Here is a 16,288-nt window from a genome sequence, read left to right as displayed (position 1 = left end):
CACCGATGTCAAGAATTCAAATTTAGGGTAATATAGTAAAAGGAAACTTGAAGCCCGATAATTAAAAGAAAGAACGCGAGCGATCGGCGCAAAGCGGGAAGGGAAAAGGCTGCGGTCGCAGAAAAGCGTGAAATAGAGGTTCGTTTTCTTGAGTTTCGGATTTCAGCACTCCGACTTGCCGGAATTTGGGAATTCCGTTCACGTCCGGCTAGGGTTTGTTTTTTTCTTCTTTAATTAATCGTTTTCATCTAGAATTCGTGAAATCAGTGTTCCGGAGGTTCAATAACGGAGCGAATTCTTACCCTCTAGGGTTTCTTCAGTTGTCCTTCGATTTCTTGGTTATGAAGTTGAACCCAAGATCCGGAACTGCGGGTTTCGTGGAAGATTTATAGCGGAGAAGTGTCTGATGTTTACGCCGCAGAGGAAGGTGTGGTCGGGCTGGTCACTTACGCCGAGGAGTGACGTGCGGAAGAATGGTGGGGCGTCGGTTCCAAACCCTAGAAATGGCGGAGGCGGAGATGGAAGTGTTGCAAAGGGAAAAAGTGTTGCTTTTCTTGAAGGGCCGCCGCCTCCGCTGGGTTCATTAGCTGACAATGGGGGAAATAATGTGACAGTGTTGGACGGTGGTGGTGACATGGATGACTGGCGACGGTTTTCAGAGGCTGGATTGTTGGACGAGGCGTCACTGGAGAAGAAGGACCGGTTAGCGCTCGTCGAGAAGGTTTCGAAGCTAGAAAAAGAGGTGGGTACTTTTCTTCATTCCCATTCTCTTCCTTTGTTCTTCTTACTGTATGTGTTTGATTGGCCTTAACTTGATTTTTCTCTGGTATTTTGTTCACTTTTTTCCTTTAGTCTGATTGGTTTTTAGTCGTTCTATTTTCCTTGGTTCTTATTTACATTTAAAGGAAAGATTTTTTTTTTCTGTTTTAATATATTAGAAAGACGTTAGCAGTACTTGTATACTCCTTTAATTTGTTAATTTTCTTTTTAAGTATATCCTATGTGGTGCTGCATATCTTAAAATTGGGTTAGTGTACAAGTAAATAGTTCAGCGAGGATGAGGAATAGTTCATTTACTCATATTGGGTGCTACAAAAACCAAAACCAGTACGGTTCCGTTAGACAGTGATATATTTTTTGATGATCTTACATACATTACATAAATAAGGCTTTCTTTTGAAAATGAAATATTTTGTGATTTGATCTCCTGAAGAGGTGTAATATGTTGTTCGTTGGTTTTCTTTTGATGGAGTCGTGCACTCCTGTAACAACTGGTTGTTTGGAGATAATTTAAGATCAGATCATCTGAACAACCACAAAACATTCTAAGAAAAAGCCTTAAGCGTTATCAGAAAGCCTGTCATGACATGTTTGAATCGAATGGCTTCCACTGTCGTAAGGTTTCTTCAAGTGGAGCATATCACCTTGATGATGAACTTTTCCATATGAGTAAGATTCTGATTTCTAATTTACATCTTTTTTAATTATCATCCCATCTCTCATGTTCACTCAATTATGATGATATATCTTTAAGAGTGAAAAATGTAATCAGACAACAGGACTGTGCTATGGGTATATTGACTTAAAACTTGGAACTTCAAAGGGGCTTTTGCTATTTCTTCAGATTTATGGCACTAGGCTTATACCAAAAAGACACCTTGTGCTTTAGAATAAAGTAATAAGGGAATTTCTAAAAGAAGAGTTAGTAACTAGTGCCATTAGGTTAAGGATCAGTTATACTTTATCAAGTTATTTGTTGTTATTAGGCATATTACAATGTTTGAGTTCACTTCTGATATTCAATTAGGTTACTATGAACATCAATGTATTTAAGCACTGAATTATTTACATTTGGAGGGACTTGGCAAGGTTACTATTAGAATTATATGTTGTTAAGTTGCCATAAGTTTTTCTAGATTCAGTTTGCCGAAAAGTAGAATTTGTACCAGGGTGTTGATACTTTTTTGCTCTGGTAATGGAAAAGAGTCAGGTCGCATTTGGGAGTGCTTTTCTAACTGTCTTTTTTGCGCCTTTTCATGTTAGGGAAGCCAAAAACCAGTAAAAAAATTGTTTGGTGTTGCATGAAAAAATCCCATTTGAAAACGTGAAAAAATTTATATTTATTTCTTCATGTTTGCAAGAAGTTATTGTGAATGAAAAAGCTGGTGATCAGCCAAACACAAAGAAAGAACTTTTTTTTTAAAAGCTTGTTTCAAAAATAGCTTGTCAGAATCCTGTTTAGGCAAAAAAAAAAAACAAAAAAGGAAAAAGAAAATCTCCCAAAAGCAGTCTCAGTCAAATGATCTCTATTTCTTTTAATGGTTGCATGGTCTAGACCAATTTGCAAAAATTAATATCATCTTTAAATCTTTTATACTGTAGGCTTCCATGCAGTCAGTATATTCAAGCACAATTGCTATTAAAATTTTAATGACATCTATTTTTTTTTTCCTGGTGTAAATATTTGAGGTAGTATTGTTACAGAGTTGCCTTAGCATTAGGATCCACTTCACTTGGCCGTTTTTTTTTTGTTTTTGTGTTGTGATGGGTATTTGCAGAAGAGTAGTGTTTTGAAAAATTGTACTTGACCAAACAATTTATCTGGAAAAATAGGAAACGAGATAGTGCCAAGTTCCTGGATATTGGGTGGTTTTGATGGTTTGAACCAGGTAAATCCTGAGTTAAACTGGGAAAATTGGAACTTTCCAACACCATGCTCAATGTCTGGTCCTATTTGATGACATTGATAAAACAAAACCGCTTACTGTGTCTAAGTGAGAAAAAAGAGTTCAAAAAAAAAAAAAAAACAAAAAGGGTTAAACGAAAGAAGGTGATAAACAAGCTAACTTCAGGAATATTTTAATAGAAGGTGGTTCCAAGGAGGTTATAGATTGGTTGATAGGTGATAAGACTGGGGTGTGGAGATTTAGATCTAAATCTGCAAACAGATTGGCTGATGGTCTAGCCAAACTTAGGGCAAATGGGGGTAGTTTGGACCTGATTCTTGAAGTCTACCATCCTTGACAAATGCGGCGAGGTGGATGACAAATAAATGTCAAACTTAGGGCTGTAAACAGATTGGTCCAGCTAAATCCGCATCCAACCTGATTTTCAAAATCGTGGATCTGGATCCAATCTGAGTCTGGCATTTCAAATTTCAGGTCAGGTCTGGATTTAATCTGCATCCACCATATTGTGTTTAAAATGACAAAATAAAGTTTTAAAAAACTAATTGTTTTTAACTTACACATGTATAAAAATGTGCACAAATATAAAATATTAAATTTATCATTTATAAACTTTATATAATTATGTATAATATGTATACATACAGTTTTAAGGCCAGTTATGTTGTACTTGCATGGTGCAGAGTGTTGGGCAGTCAAGAAACAACATGTCTAGAAAATGAATGTGGCAAAAATGTGAATGCTAATATGGATGATTGAGAAAACTAGAAAGGATAGGATTAGGAAATAAGTATTGATAAAAAAAAGGATTAGGAATGAAGTATTGATAAAAAAAATGAAGTATTGATAAACATAAGGATTAGGAATGAAGTATTGATAAAAAAAAGATTAGGAATGAAGTTATCAGTAGGAACATAGGAGTAGCTCCAATAGGTGATAAAATGAGAGAGAGAGAGAGATGGTTTGGGCATGTTCATAGAAGAGCACCAACTACGCCAGTTGGGAGAAGTTATTTATTACACATAGAAGGGGCTAGACGAGCTCAGGGTAGACCAAAAAGAACATGGGTAGAAGTTGTAATAAATGATTTAAGCACTAATAATTCAACAGTGGATATGGTGTTGAATAGAAGGATTGGCGAAGCAGGATTCATGTACCCCATATAGTTGGGATAAGGCATGGATGATGATGTTGATTACATAATTATTATATATATATATAGTAATTTTTTAATGGACTCGGATTTTTAATTGGATTGGATGGGGTTAAATCCGCATCTTATCCGATTATTAATTAGATGCAACTTTTAACATCTAAATCTTGCATAATCAGATATGGAGTCAAATTGGATATTCAATTTTCGGAGTCCATTGACAGCCTTAGTTAAACCATAGAAATCCTATAAAAATATCTTAAAAACAAAGGAATTTAATGACTTGGAATGAAACCTTGTCTAAGAATGTTAAGGGCCAATATTTTGTAGTTGATTTTAGGTTGGTGTATCCATCAGAACGTTACAAGCAGTTGCCTTGCTAGTTGCCAAGTTTTGGCATGTTTAGACCCATTAGTTTTATTTCATCCTGGTAAATTGACATTTACCCTTAATCCAGAAATAGTTTTGTGAATCTAAAAATTGTTGTTGGACTCCGGAGAGGGTGCCTATTGATCGAAATACCGAAGTTAATCGTGCATATGTATAATATCTACCTCTCTTGTTCTATTGTAATCTTCTTTATTGGATAACAATAATAGTTATATTGTGGGTCAAACTTCTACTGTAAGCTGAATGTTTTGTCTCATCTGGATAGTTACTTTAACGTGTTTAATTTATTAAGTCTGCTTTTTTTGATAGGAAATGGCAACTTTCATTAGCTAAAAAACCAGAAGTACAACTGTCACCTACTAATGTGAAAGGTGACCCCTGAACAAAAACATGAGAGGCTCAATAAACTTGTGCCCAAAAGCCAGAAGTGAACTGCCCAAAACAAAATTTCCAGTTAAGGAAATTTGGAGCAGACCTATTCCTCCTCGGGTGGGGTTTTTTTTGTTGGGAAATTTTCTTGGAAAGAATCAACACTTTAGACTTACTCCAAAGAAAGAGACCCAACTATTGTTTACTTCCTAATAGATGTGTTCTTTGTAAAGCTGATGGGGAATCTGGCTACCACCTCATGGTCTCTTGTAAGGTTGCTAAATCTGTTTGGGAGTGGGTTTTCTCCCGTTTTGGGTGTTCTTGGTATCCTCCGGAGACTGTCCAAGGTTTGTTTTCCCCATCTTTTTTCAGTTGGCCTAAGAAGCGAGGGAAGACTATGTGGAGGTGTATTTGGGCAGCGGTTTGCTGGTCTTTGTGGGAAGAAAGAAACTCACGCATATTTTCGGACAAGGAAAAAACTTTGGAAGACTTGTTAGACCGAATCCTTATAAGAGCGGTCCACTGGCTAAAATCTTTGGAGTCGTTTTCAGATTGTCCTATGGATGACTTGCTAAGAAACTGGAAAGAGATTGCTTCCACTGCAAGATGCAAGAGGACTTTGTCCGTTCTGGTCCCCTCCCCCCTCGGCCTTTATAAAGCTGAATTTTGATGGCAGCAGTGTAAGGATCCAGGGCCCTCTGGGATTGGAGGAGTCTTCAGGAATGAGGAAGGGACTGTTACTGCTTTATTCTCTGGCCTATTGGAGAAGGTGACTCCCTTAGGGCTGAGATCCTTGCAGCGCTTGAAGGAATTCGAAGAGCAAAAGATCTAAATATTAGCCGTTTGATTCTGGAAGGTGACTCGAAGGTGGTGGTTAATTGGTTGAAGACAGAGGACAGTGGTTTGTGGAACTTTAACAATGAGAAAAAACAGTTCTTATGGCTGGGTAGGGACATAGAGATTCAGTACAGCTGGGTGAAGAGGAGTGCCAACTCATTTGCGGATGGGTTGGCCAAGCAAGGAGTGACTAGGGAGGCTGTTTTCTGGGCTAGTTTTTAATTTTCTTTGCTTTCCCTGAGTTTTCTGTTTTTTGGGGAGCTAAGTTATTTTATCTCCCTCTGTATTCCTTTCCCTCTTTTCTCTTAATTTAATGAAATTGATGTTATTGATAAAAAAAAACTTCCCGATTCACCCCTTGCTTTGCTATGTTGTCGGCTAAAGCATTTTCTGACCTCCTAGACCAATAAACCTGTGCACCCAGCTCCCTTGTGAGGCTCAATAATTTCCTTACAGGTTGTCTAAAGGACCACGTTCCCAAACTATTTGATTGCAGCCAATCTACTACTAATTTTGAATTTCCCTCTACTTCTAGCTGTTGATACCCCAATTGCTTGGCCAATCTGAGCCCCTGGAGGAGGGCCAACACTTCAGCGAGTCCCCCAAACTTATTGGACTAGAATACATAGAGGATTTTTCCTCCCGCATCTCTAAACACACCCCCTATTCCAGAAGGTCCAGGGTTCCCAACGGAGCTTCCATCAAAGTTCAGTTAGACATTACACTGCAAAGGAGGGGACCAAACTGCTTGTATGGTAGGTGATTAAGTAGAAGACCTTGCTAAAACACTCCAGCCTCTAATCAAATCATCTACGTAGACATCCTTGAACAAGATTTATTAAGTCTGCTTTTGATATTAATAATCCAGCTTTCCCTTTGTTACTGGTTTAGTAGATTTTGATAATTAATTCTAGAGTTATTTTAGCAAATAGGATCTAGTTATCTTATTATTATTGTTGTTGTTGTTCTTACTACTACCGTTATCTAATTGCAATAGTTGTTCTTTTGGTTTGACTTGGTTTGAACCACCCAAAAGCTGTTCTTGCCATCTTCAATGGTCATGTAACATGTGTTCTTATATAAGTTGATATTAATCTGTGCCTTTACCTCCTTGTTTGTTTTGCTTTCAGCTTGAACGTTGCACATTATTTTTTAGCTGACCTTTCTTTTTTTGAGCAGCTTTTTGAATACCAATATAATATGGGGCTGCTTCTGATTGAAAAGAAAGAATGGACTTCTAAGAATGAAGAACTCAGGCAAGCATTAATTGAAGCACAGGAGATCCTCAAGCGTGAACAAGCTGCACACTTAATTGCAATATCTGAAGTCGAGAAGCGAGAAGAAAATCTGAGGAAGGCTTTGGGAGTTGAGAAGCAGTGTGTGGATGATGTATGATATATGCTTGCTATTTCTAGTTTTTTCTTCCTTGATACTAATTGTGTAAAGAATTTTATGTTCGTGAATTATAACTTTCAAATACCATGCTTGCTGTGTTTGCTCTATGTATCATTTTAGAATGTTGCTAATATTCAGTGAGCAAGATTCCATGTGTTCATGGTTTGATCTTGCTTGGTTCATGATTAACATGACCTCAAATTGCCTTTGGTAGAGTATTACCATTGTTTTTTTATCTATTTATTTATCTGTGGTTCTTTAACATTGGTGGGGGAGCGATAACAAGGATTGTTGATTTGTCTCAAGATTGCAAGCATGGTGGGGGAGTGATAACATTAGTTCTTGCTTATCAAAAAAAAAAGATTGGTTCTTTGATTGTGAAGTTGCTCTCTCTCTCTCTCTCTATATATATATATCTGACCATTTTTAGTAGTTCTTATAAAAAAAAAAGATTGGTTCTTTGATTGTGAAGTTGCTCTCTCTCTCTCTCTATTGATTTTTTATTAGTTCCACCTCTTTAACTTTACACCCATCCACGTGTGCACTCTTATGGTAAGAAATATTTGGTCTGTCTATGATGAATAGAAATGAATATCCAACTAGGTTTTTATTCTGTCATGTACTGTTCTCATTCCCTGAACAACATGGGTCATTGTAGCTTGAAAAGGCTTTGCGTGAGATGCGTGGGGAGTATGCAGAAATCAAGTTTACATCTGATACAAAGTTAGCTGAAGCAAGTGCTTTGGTTGTTAATATTGAGGAGAAGTCTTTGGAGGTGGAAGCAAAGCTGCATGCTGCAGATGCCAATCTTGCTGAGGCAAGAAGAAAGAGTTCAGAGGTGGAAAGGAAGCTGCAAGAAGTGGAAGCTCGTGAAAGTATACTTCGAAGGGAACGTCTATCCCTAAATGCAGAGTATACTCTAGTGTCTTGGGCCACCTTATTTTTTTTTTTTGTATCCATCACTTGTTTTTACTCATTGTTTTGGGTTGTCAAACTTAAATTCAACTAAACTCAGCCCCTAATCCCAACTATTTGGGGGTTGGCTACACTAATCCTGTCCCATTGTGCTCTATCGAGAGCAACATTTTTTGTCATGTTATAAGTCCTTAATTTTTCAAGGTCATAAGTTAGATAATGCAAATGCCATGTTCCATTTCCAACTTGCAAAATGTCTTCCATTTTCTCAGGCGAGAAGCACAGGAGACAACTTTGTCTAAACAGAGAGAAGACTTGAGAGAGTGGGAAAGGAAACTACAGGAGGGCGAAGAGAGGTTGGGTGAGGGTCGGCGAATCTTGAACCAGAGAGAGGAGAGAGCAAATGAAAACGACCGACTTCTTAAGCAAAGAGAAAAGCATCTTGAAGAGGTTGAAAAGAAGATTGATATGATGAATATAACTTTAAAAGAGAAAGAAGATGACATAAATACTAGATTAGCAAATCTAATTGCAAAAGAGGAGGTATGCTTATCTTCTAACTGAGATAGTCCAATATTTTTAAGTTCTAGTTAATGCATTCTCATACATCCAACTCTATTCTTTTGTTTCTTTGGGGTGCAGGAAGCTGATTTGACCAAAAGGAGCCTAGATATGAAAGAGAAGGAACTTCTTGTGCTAGAAGAGAAGCTAAATGCTAGAGAAAGAGTGAGTTATTTTCCTATACTAATTAAAAAGTACTATCTTATCCATTGTGGTTAATTAAGATGTTTCATAAATTCCTTTCTATATTTCAGTTATGCCTAATGTGCAATGCTTGTAATGGATCTCTTAAGCTTTATAGGTGTAATACGAAAAAAAAGCTTCATAGGTGATCATGATTTTTCACATAATGAAATAGGGTTAAATACTTAAAAAACCTCCTCTCTGGTTTCTGATAAATGCTTAAACCACCCCTCTGGTTTCTAAAATGACTTGAAGTACCTTGCTAGATGATGTCACAGGTTGAATACTACCCCTCTGTTAGTGGTCTGTCACATTCTGTCTGCATATGACATCATGTGATGTATATAATCTTTTCAAAACCCATGTTTACCCTTCCCTGCCGATCCTCCATGCCTAGACAAACTTAGTATCAGATGGTCATTCCCTTGCCAATCTCCCACCAAAATCATATCCAGAGAGAGTAAGAATAGGAGAGCACAGATGGAAGAACATTAATCTTGCAAACATCCACTTGCATATTCCAAATAAGTTATTTCTGAAACTTCCACTGTTGTATAAAATAAACCCAACATTTTCTTGCTTTGTTGTTAATAATCAGATACTTTATTACCCCTCAAGTTGTACAATTCATAGGGAACTATTTCCATCCAACTGATTATTCTCTTCTAATCCATATAGTTCAAACCTCAAACTAATCATATGCTTGACCATATTTGACATTGGCAGAAGCATTTAATTAAAAGATAAAAGATAAAGAAAATAGGAGACATGATCAATCTGTCAATTGCCAAAATTAAGTGATGTGTCTAAAACAATTGGATAAAAAAGGAATAGAAAAATGAGGAAATTAGAGATTCGGTATAGAGGTTGAACAATCTGGAGAGAGAACCAAATCCATTGATTCTCTGATTGAGTGCAAATCTCAGATAGAAGGAAGCTGCGGAGCCTCTTCATACTAAACATTGATGTTAATAAGATGTGCAGAGTCAAACCCAGTTTGGCATTTGTAAACACGATATGGGACAATTGCTCGAGTATTGGGGTGGTTTGTTTGGTGCCTTGTGCAGTTGGAGGAACAAATATAAGTGAGTAGGCATAGGGAGCTCAACTGTACAACCAGTTGGTGAGGAAGGGCTATGGAGTCTCTGAAGGAGAGTGGAGTGATTTGAGGGAAACATGAAGGAGGGTGTTGGGTTTCTTGCCTGCTCTGGTATGTCCTCTGTTACAATCGGTTTACAGAGGAAGAAATAAGTAGAGGGAAGGGGAGGAGAAAGGAAGAAGAAATAGAAAAGAGGGAAGAAGGAAAATAGCTGGACTGTGATGGTCTGCTTACTCTTTGCTATGTGCAGTTAACAGAGAAGTGGAAAGAAGAGTAGAGAAAGAAGGGAAGAGGAAAGAAAAAAGAAAGAAGAAAAGAGAAGAGAGGAGGGAGGGGAGACTGGTGGAAAGCTGGTGCTCCTCTGCTTGTCAGCTGTGGAGGAGGAGGAAGAAAGAAAGAAAGAGGTAAAATGGACTTTTCAAGCTCTTCCCCCTACCTTTTTAAATGGAGTAGTGCTCAGTCACCACTGCTGCTCTGTTTCTCTGCGTTCTTTGGATGGAATTTGTATCTCTAGAGGGTAAAATGCACTTTTTAAAACTGTCCATTTTCAAACTACGGGTAATGAAATATTTGGTTAGTCAATTTATGATTTATAACATGAAAATGAAAGTTGAATCCAAATATTCAAGTTCATTTAAGTGAAAAAATCAGTAAGATGTCCTGGTCTTTTCGAGATAGCAGTGGACAAGAATGCAACATTGGCTGATTATTTGGAAATGCAGAATGGAGTCTTGGTCTGGAATTCCCAACTGCGGGAGATAAACTCACTCGTAGGTTTGCTGCAGTCTTTATATAATGTCAGATTAAATGTAGCTGCGGAGGACAAAAGGAAATGGATGTTTGAAAACTTAGGAATTTTCTTTGTCAGATCCAGTGTTTTAAAAGTGCAAGGGCCAATTTGCGCATGAGGCGCAAGGCGTGGCGTGCGCCTTTTTAAGAAAGGTGCAAAATAAAAAAAGCTAAAAGATAAAAAAAGTCAGAAGATTCAAAAAAAAGCCAACAATTTAAAAAAAAATGCAAAAAATATTAAACATAATGTTAATAAAAAATATAAACTTAAATTTTAAAATAAATGATTTAAAAAACCTATTATCTAAAATTAAAATACATAAGCATAACATGTAAAGTGTATTCAAATGAAAATTTAAAAATAAAAGCAAACATATAAAGCATTTTCAAGTATGTAAAACCCACAATCTCTTTTTTTCCTTGATTGCATTGCTTCAAATAGTTAATGTGATGTAAAACATATTGCATTCCACGCCCCTCGAGGCAAGCCCGAACAAGTCTATGTTAGGGTTTGCCTCGAGGGGCGTGGTCGGGGGTGGAGCCCCCGGTCCAGCCGTCAGACTCAAAAAAAAAAAAACAAAAAAAACAAAAAGCGCAAAATTTTAAAAAGGCGCATGCCTGGGATGAGGAGCAAGGCGCATCAGGTGCACGCCTAGGCGCACCAAGCGCGCGCCTTTTGAAAGGGGTGCGCCTAGGACCTGGGCGAGGCGCATTTTGTATGCGCCTCGCCTGTGCGCCTTTTAAATCACTGGTCAGATCTTTCTATAACAGCTTGACAAGGGAGGAGTCTTCTGCTTTCCCGCCTTCCTGGATAAGAAATGTCCCTTCAAAGGTGTCTTTCTTTGTGTTGTCAGCGGTGCTGGACAGAATACAGACCAGAGATATCCTAGTCAGAAGGGGCATTCAAGTGCAGGATGAAAGATGTCCTCTATGCAACAGAAGCACTGAAGCCTCTAATCACCTCCTGATCCACTGTGACTTCATACACTGGATTTGGGGCAATATTTTGGACTTGTTCAGGATTAAGATGTGCTTTCCACCTGATGTGAAGAGCTTTCTGTTTGCTTGGTGGTTAAAGGATTTAAGTAAGGCTGGAAGGGTGGTTTGAAACACCTTTCCTGCAGCTGTGTTCTTGGCAGTTTGGCGTGAAAGGAACCAGAGAGTATTTGAAGGGCGTCAATAATCAAAAGAGGAAGTTATTAAAAATATCATGGGCATTCTGTGTTCGTGGCTGGCTAATCACTCGCTTTTCAAATCTAGACATTTAAGTTCTTTTTTTGACAAAGAGCTCTTTTTTGGACAGTTTCTTTGTTTGTAAACACCTGCTGGCTCAGTTTTTGGGTTTGGGGTTTCAGGGGTTTTTCCTTTAGTACTGTTTCTCATTGTACAGGGATTTGGGCTGATTGTATATCCTTCATATTTTTTGCAGTTTAATATATTACCTTACTTTTTCAAAAAAAAAATCAGTTACATGTTGAGATAGTTGCGTTAAATTTTCTTTCTGACATTACCTATAAAAAATAATAAATAAATAAACAAAAACTCCTTTTCTGACATGTCATGTTATTGCCTATACTAGTTCTTTTGGGTTGATACCTGACCAGTATTGGTTTTAATAATAGATCCTAGTGTGTGACATCTACATACTTAAAATAGAATGTAGATGTTGGTCACCAAGCATAAGCTCAACAAGAAATTTTTACATTCTGTTCAAATTATACCTGTTAAGATTTTGATAATTCAAAATTGTATCACATGGATTATTCCTGAACTTAGATGGGGAATTATTTGATTTGGGTATTTTCTGTTTCACATGAAATTATTTACATTCTGTTCAAATTAAAAAGAATTTGTGAATATTGAGTTAGATATTTTCCGTTTAACTGGTTGCCAGGGTTTGAATTTTGAGTTATTAGATTTTGTGATCCCTTTTGTAGTTCTATTTTCTTCTTTAGTTGTGACTGACACTTGATTTTTTTTTCATGTTATAGATGGAGATCCAACAGATCCTTGATGAGCACAACAACATTCTGGAGAAGAAGAAACATGAATTTGAGTTGGAATTGGAGCAGAAGAGGAAATCCTTGGATGAAGAACTGAAAAGCAGAGTAGTTGAAGTGGATCAGAGGGAAGTTGAAGTTAACCACAAAGAGGAAAAAATTGCTAAACGGGAGCAGGCAGTAGAGAAGAAATTGGAGAAATCTAAGGAGAAGGAAAAGGACCTTGAGTCAAAATCGAAAGCTTTGAAGGAGAGGGAGAAAGTTCTCAAAGCTGAGGAGAAGAGCTTAGAGATACAGAAGAAACAAATGCTTTCTGAAAGAGAGAACTTGGTGATACTCAAAGCTGAAGTGGAGAAGATAAAGGCTGACATTGATGAGCAGCAAACGAGGATATGCAAAGAAAGGGAAAAGCTCAAAGTAACTGAAGATGAGAGAGCTGAATATATTCGGCTGCAATCAGAGCTGAAACGGGAGAATGATAAATGCAGGCTTGAGAAGGAATTATTTTTGAAGGAGGTTGAGGATTTGAGGCAGGAAAAGGAGCATTTTGAGAGGGAGTGGGAAGTTTTGGACGAAAAGAGAACTGAAATTATGAAAGAGTTGAAGAAGGTAAGTGAAGAGAAAGAAAGGCTGGAGAAACTGAAAACCTCAGAAGAGGAAAGGCTGAAAAATGAAAGGATTGCGATGCAGGATTCTGTGAAAAGGAAGGAGGAAGCTCTAAAACTGGAGAAAGAATCTTTCACTGCCTGCATGGAGCATGAACAATCAGTGCTTTCTGAAAAAGCTCGAAGTGAGCATGATCAGATGCTCCATGACTTTGAGCTGCTGAAAAGGGAACTCGAGGCTGATATTCATAATAGACAAGAGGAAATGGAGAAACACTTGCAGGAAAGAGAGAGGGAATTTGGAGAGGAGAGGTCTAGAGAACAGAATAAAATTGACCACCTAAGGGAGGTGGCTCGGAGAGAAATGGAAGAAATGGAGCTGGAAAGACGTAGAATCAAAAAAGAAAAAGAAGAGGTTGCTACAAACAAAAGGCATCTTGAAGTACAGCAACTTGAAATGCGGAAAGACATTGATGATCTTGTTACGCTTAGCAAGAAGCTCAAGGATCAGAGAGAACAATTTCTCAGGGAGAGAGAACACTTCCTTGCATTCGTGGAGAAAAACAAGGATTGCATGAACTGTGGAGAAATTATCAGTGAATTTGTGTTCTCTGATCTGCAGTCCCTTCAAGAGCTCGATGGTGCCGAGGTCCTTCCCCTGCCAAGACTGGCTGAAAATTATCTGGAGTCAATGCAAGGTGGTGGCACCAGTGCTGATGGGGCAAATACTGAATTTTCTCCTGGAGGAACATGTTTGGGTTCTCCTGGTGGACGCATGTCTTGGCTCCGGAAATGCACTTCCAGAATATTTAACTTCTCCCCAATCAAAAAGACTGAGCAAGTTGCTGCTCAAGGCCTAGGTACGGAATCTCTTCCTACAGAAGTTAATATAGAAGAAGAATCATCAAAAAGGTTAGTTGGTGCCGAAGATGAACCAGAACCTTCCTTTGTGGTACCAAGTGATTCTTTTGATGTCCAGAGGATCCAATTAGATAATAGCATCAGAGAGTTGCAAGATGAACCAACTTTATCTGTTGAACAGAGCAACATGGATAGCAAGACAGAAGAATTACCAGAAGATTCCCAACATTCGGAGCTGAAGAGTGGTAGACGCAAATATGCCAAGAAACGTAGGCCCATGCGTAGAACACGTTCTGTGAAGGCTGTTGTTGAGGATGCAAAGGTTATTCTTGGGGAAACCCCAGAAGAGAATAAGAATGAACAAAATGGGAATAGAGAAGGTTTTGTCGATATTGTTGAAGAAAGCCGAGGAGATTCTGGTATGGCAAGCATGGGGCGGAAGCGTAACCATGCCCATGCTTCTATAACTACTGTGAGTGAGCAGGATGCTGATGACAGTGAAGTGCGCTCAGATAGTGTTACAACAGGTGGGCGGAGAAAGAGGAGGCAAACAGTTGCACCGGCTATGCAAACTCCAGGTGAAAAGCGATACAACCTAAGGCGTCCGAAAGTGTAAGTCTCAACATGTTTTCTGTCTGTTAAGGATGACTTGCGACCATAGGTTAGTGGCCTTTTATTGACTATCTTGAAATGGAGATTGATTCTGCTTACCATGGTTCTTGGCTGTGAACTGAGAGATGTCTTGTCAATTTGAAGTTCTAGGTGGGTAATGTACACACATTAACAAGATACTGAAGAGGGCATGCATCTCTGGTTCATGGTGGGCAACCATGTATGCCATATTCTTGACTGATTTTGGATCTTTTGGTGTTATCTTAAATCACTGTCTAGTTGGTCATTGTTTTTTCACTTAAGATGTAATTTGCTATTCTCAAATATTCTCTTTACGTGTTTTACTAGTCATTATTGTTTCAAATTTATGAATAGTGTGGGCAAAGCTGTAGCAGCAGTTCAAGCAACATCTGATCCCACCAAAGGAATGAAGAAGGCAGCTGATGGTGGTGAGGTTACAGGAGAAGAAGCTTCCAAGCAGGAAGCTGCCATTGCAGATTCTCAGGGAGTTAATGGTGAGAATGGGCAAAGTACACGTTTGGTGCAGGTGACAGCATTAGAAAGTGTGGTGGAAATTCATGAGATCTCAGCCGATAGAGCTGTCAGGGTACCTCTCTCTCTCTCTCTATGTGCTCCAGAAGGTTGGACTTAGTTGACTCCTAATACTCCCTGTTTTGTTCATTTTTTCTCTGCAGCAGTTTGAGACAGTAACTGGTGGTGGCAATGCTGAGGCAATGATGTTGATTGGGAATGCAGAGTTGAGTGAAGAAGTGAATGGGACAACAGAAGGGCCGGTTGAGTATGGTGATGAAGAGTATGCGAGTGAAGGTGACGAGGGAGATGGATTTGGGGACGAAGATGAGGATGATGATGATGATGAGTCTGAGCATCCAGGCGAAGTGTCAATTGGGAAAAAGTTGTGGAATTTCTTCACAACGTGATTAGGTTCCACCTGTGTTTTTGGCACGTTGATGGGGGTGAGTCTTGACTGCATCAAGTTTTTTGAGCTTGCTGTTAAGAGCTCTCTCTCTGTTGTCTTGTGTATTAACATTTGAAATGTACTGTAACTAGGGACCTCTCTCATTTCAAGTGGGAGTGGGAGGATAGGACGGTCTTTCTATTTTTTCCCCTTTATCTCTCTTTTATATCGATATTGTTTCCGTTGTGCCTTTGGTTAGGATATCGGTCTGTTTTATTATTTTCAGCAGGCCTGTGTTGATTTGTAGTAAATAGATCCCCCTGTTTAACATTGGCACTATCAGCCTGCCTTTTCCATTGTCTAAATTATTTGTATCCACTATCAACTACTGTTGTTTCTTTTCCCCAATCACTCTTTTCCTGATTTCTGTTGTCTTGACTCTGGAGTTGGATTATTGGATATATCTCTATTGCCCAAACTCGTTTGGTTCAATACCCAACATTTAAATATTTGAGCTTTCCAATTAATTTCGTGATTTGGGTTCCATTGGACAGAGTGGTTTAATATCTCATATCATCGTCATTTACATTTTTAGGCGGTAAGGAACGCCCTGGGGTGACGGGATTCGCTGCAATTAAAACTTTCACTGGAAACATGGGAGTCCAGCCACAAATTGGGAAAATCTCACCATAAATTTAATACATGATGTACCTGAGATAATCCCAATATTAAATTTAATACAGGTACCCAAGGTTCAACAAATTGGGAACACCTCCCTATAAATTTAATACATGTACCTGAGATAGGTGCAATATGTATCGGGGCCTTCTTGATGTCCCTATTCCCTATGAGAGTGTTTTGGGTCAGCGAATGGTTTAAAGGGTAGACCGACCTTAAACTGGTCCCTATCAAA

The 16,288-nt window shown here is 38.5% G+C and overlaps 1 protein-coding gene across 7 annotated transcripts; it reads left to right on the top strand.

The window, feature by feature from the left end:
• LOC104603075 (nuclear matrix constituent protein 1) lies at positions 1-15,798 on the top strand. 7 transcript variants are annotated; one of them, XM_010267014.3, is made up of 9 exons: positions 1-138; positions 310-742; positions 6,616-6,825; positions 7,490-7,743; positions 8,019-8,289; positions 8,389-8,472; positions 12,370-14,456; positions 14,832-15,063; positions 15,152-15,798. In XM_010267014.3, the coding sequence occupies exons 2-9, from the start codon at positions 407-409 to the stop codon at positions 15,395-15,397; spliced, it is 3,720 nt and encodes a 1,239-aa protein (XP_010265316.1). In that variant the 5' UTR covers positions 1-138; positions 310-406; the 3' UTR covers positions 15,398-15,798. The 7 variants fall into 7 exon arrangements, with proteins under 7 accessions (XP_010265316.1, XP_010265317.1, XP_010265313.1 ...); XM_010267015.3 differs by having other exon boundaries at positions 26-138; positions 321-742; XM_010267011.3 differs by having other exon boundaries at positions 64-213.
• The last annotated feature ends 490 nt before the right edge of the window (positions 15,799-16,288 follow it).

This window comes from Nelumbo nucifera, chromosome 4 (genome assembly GCF_055504915.1).
Source record: "Nelumbo nucifera cultivar China Antique chromosome 4, China Antique-T2T, whole genome shotgun sequence".
NCBI lineage: Eukaryota > Viridiplantae > Streptophyta > Magnoliopsida > Proteales > Nelumbonaceae > Nelumbo > Nelumbo nucifera.
This window is presented reverse-complemented; position numbering and strand designations above follow the sequence as displayed.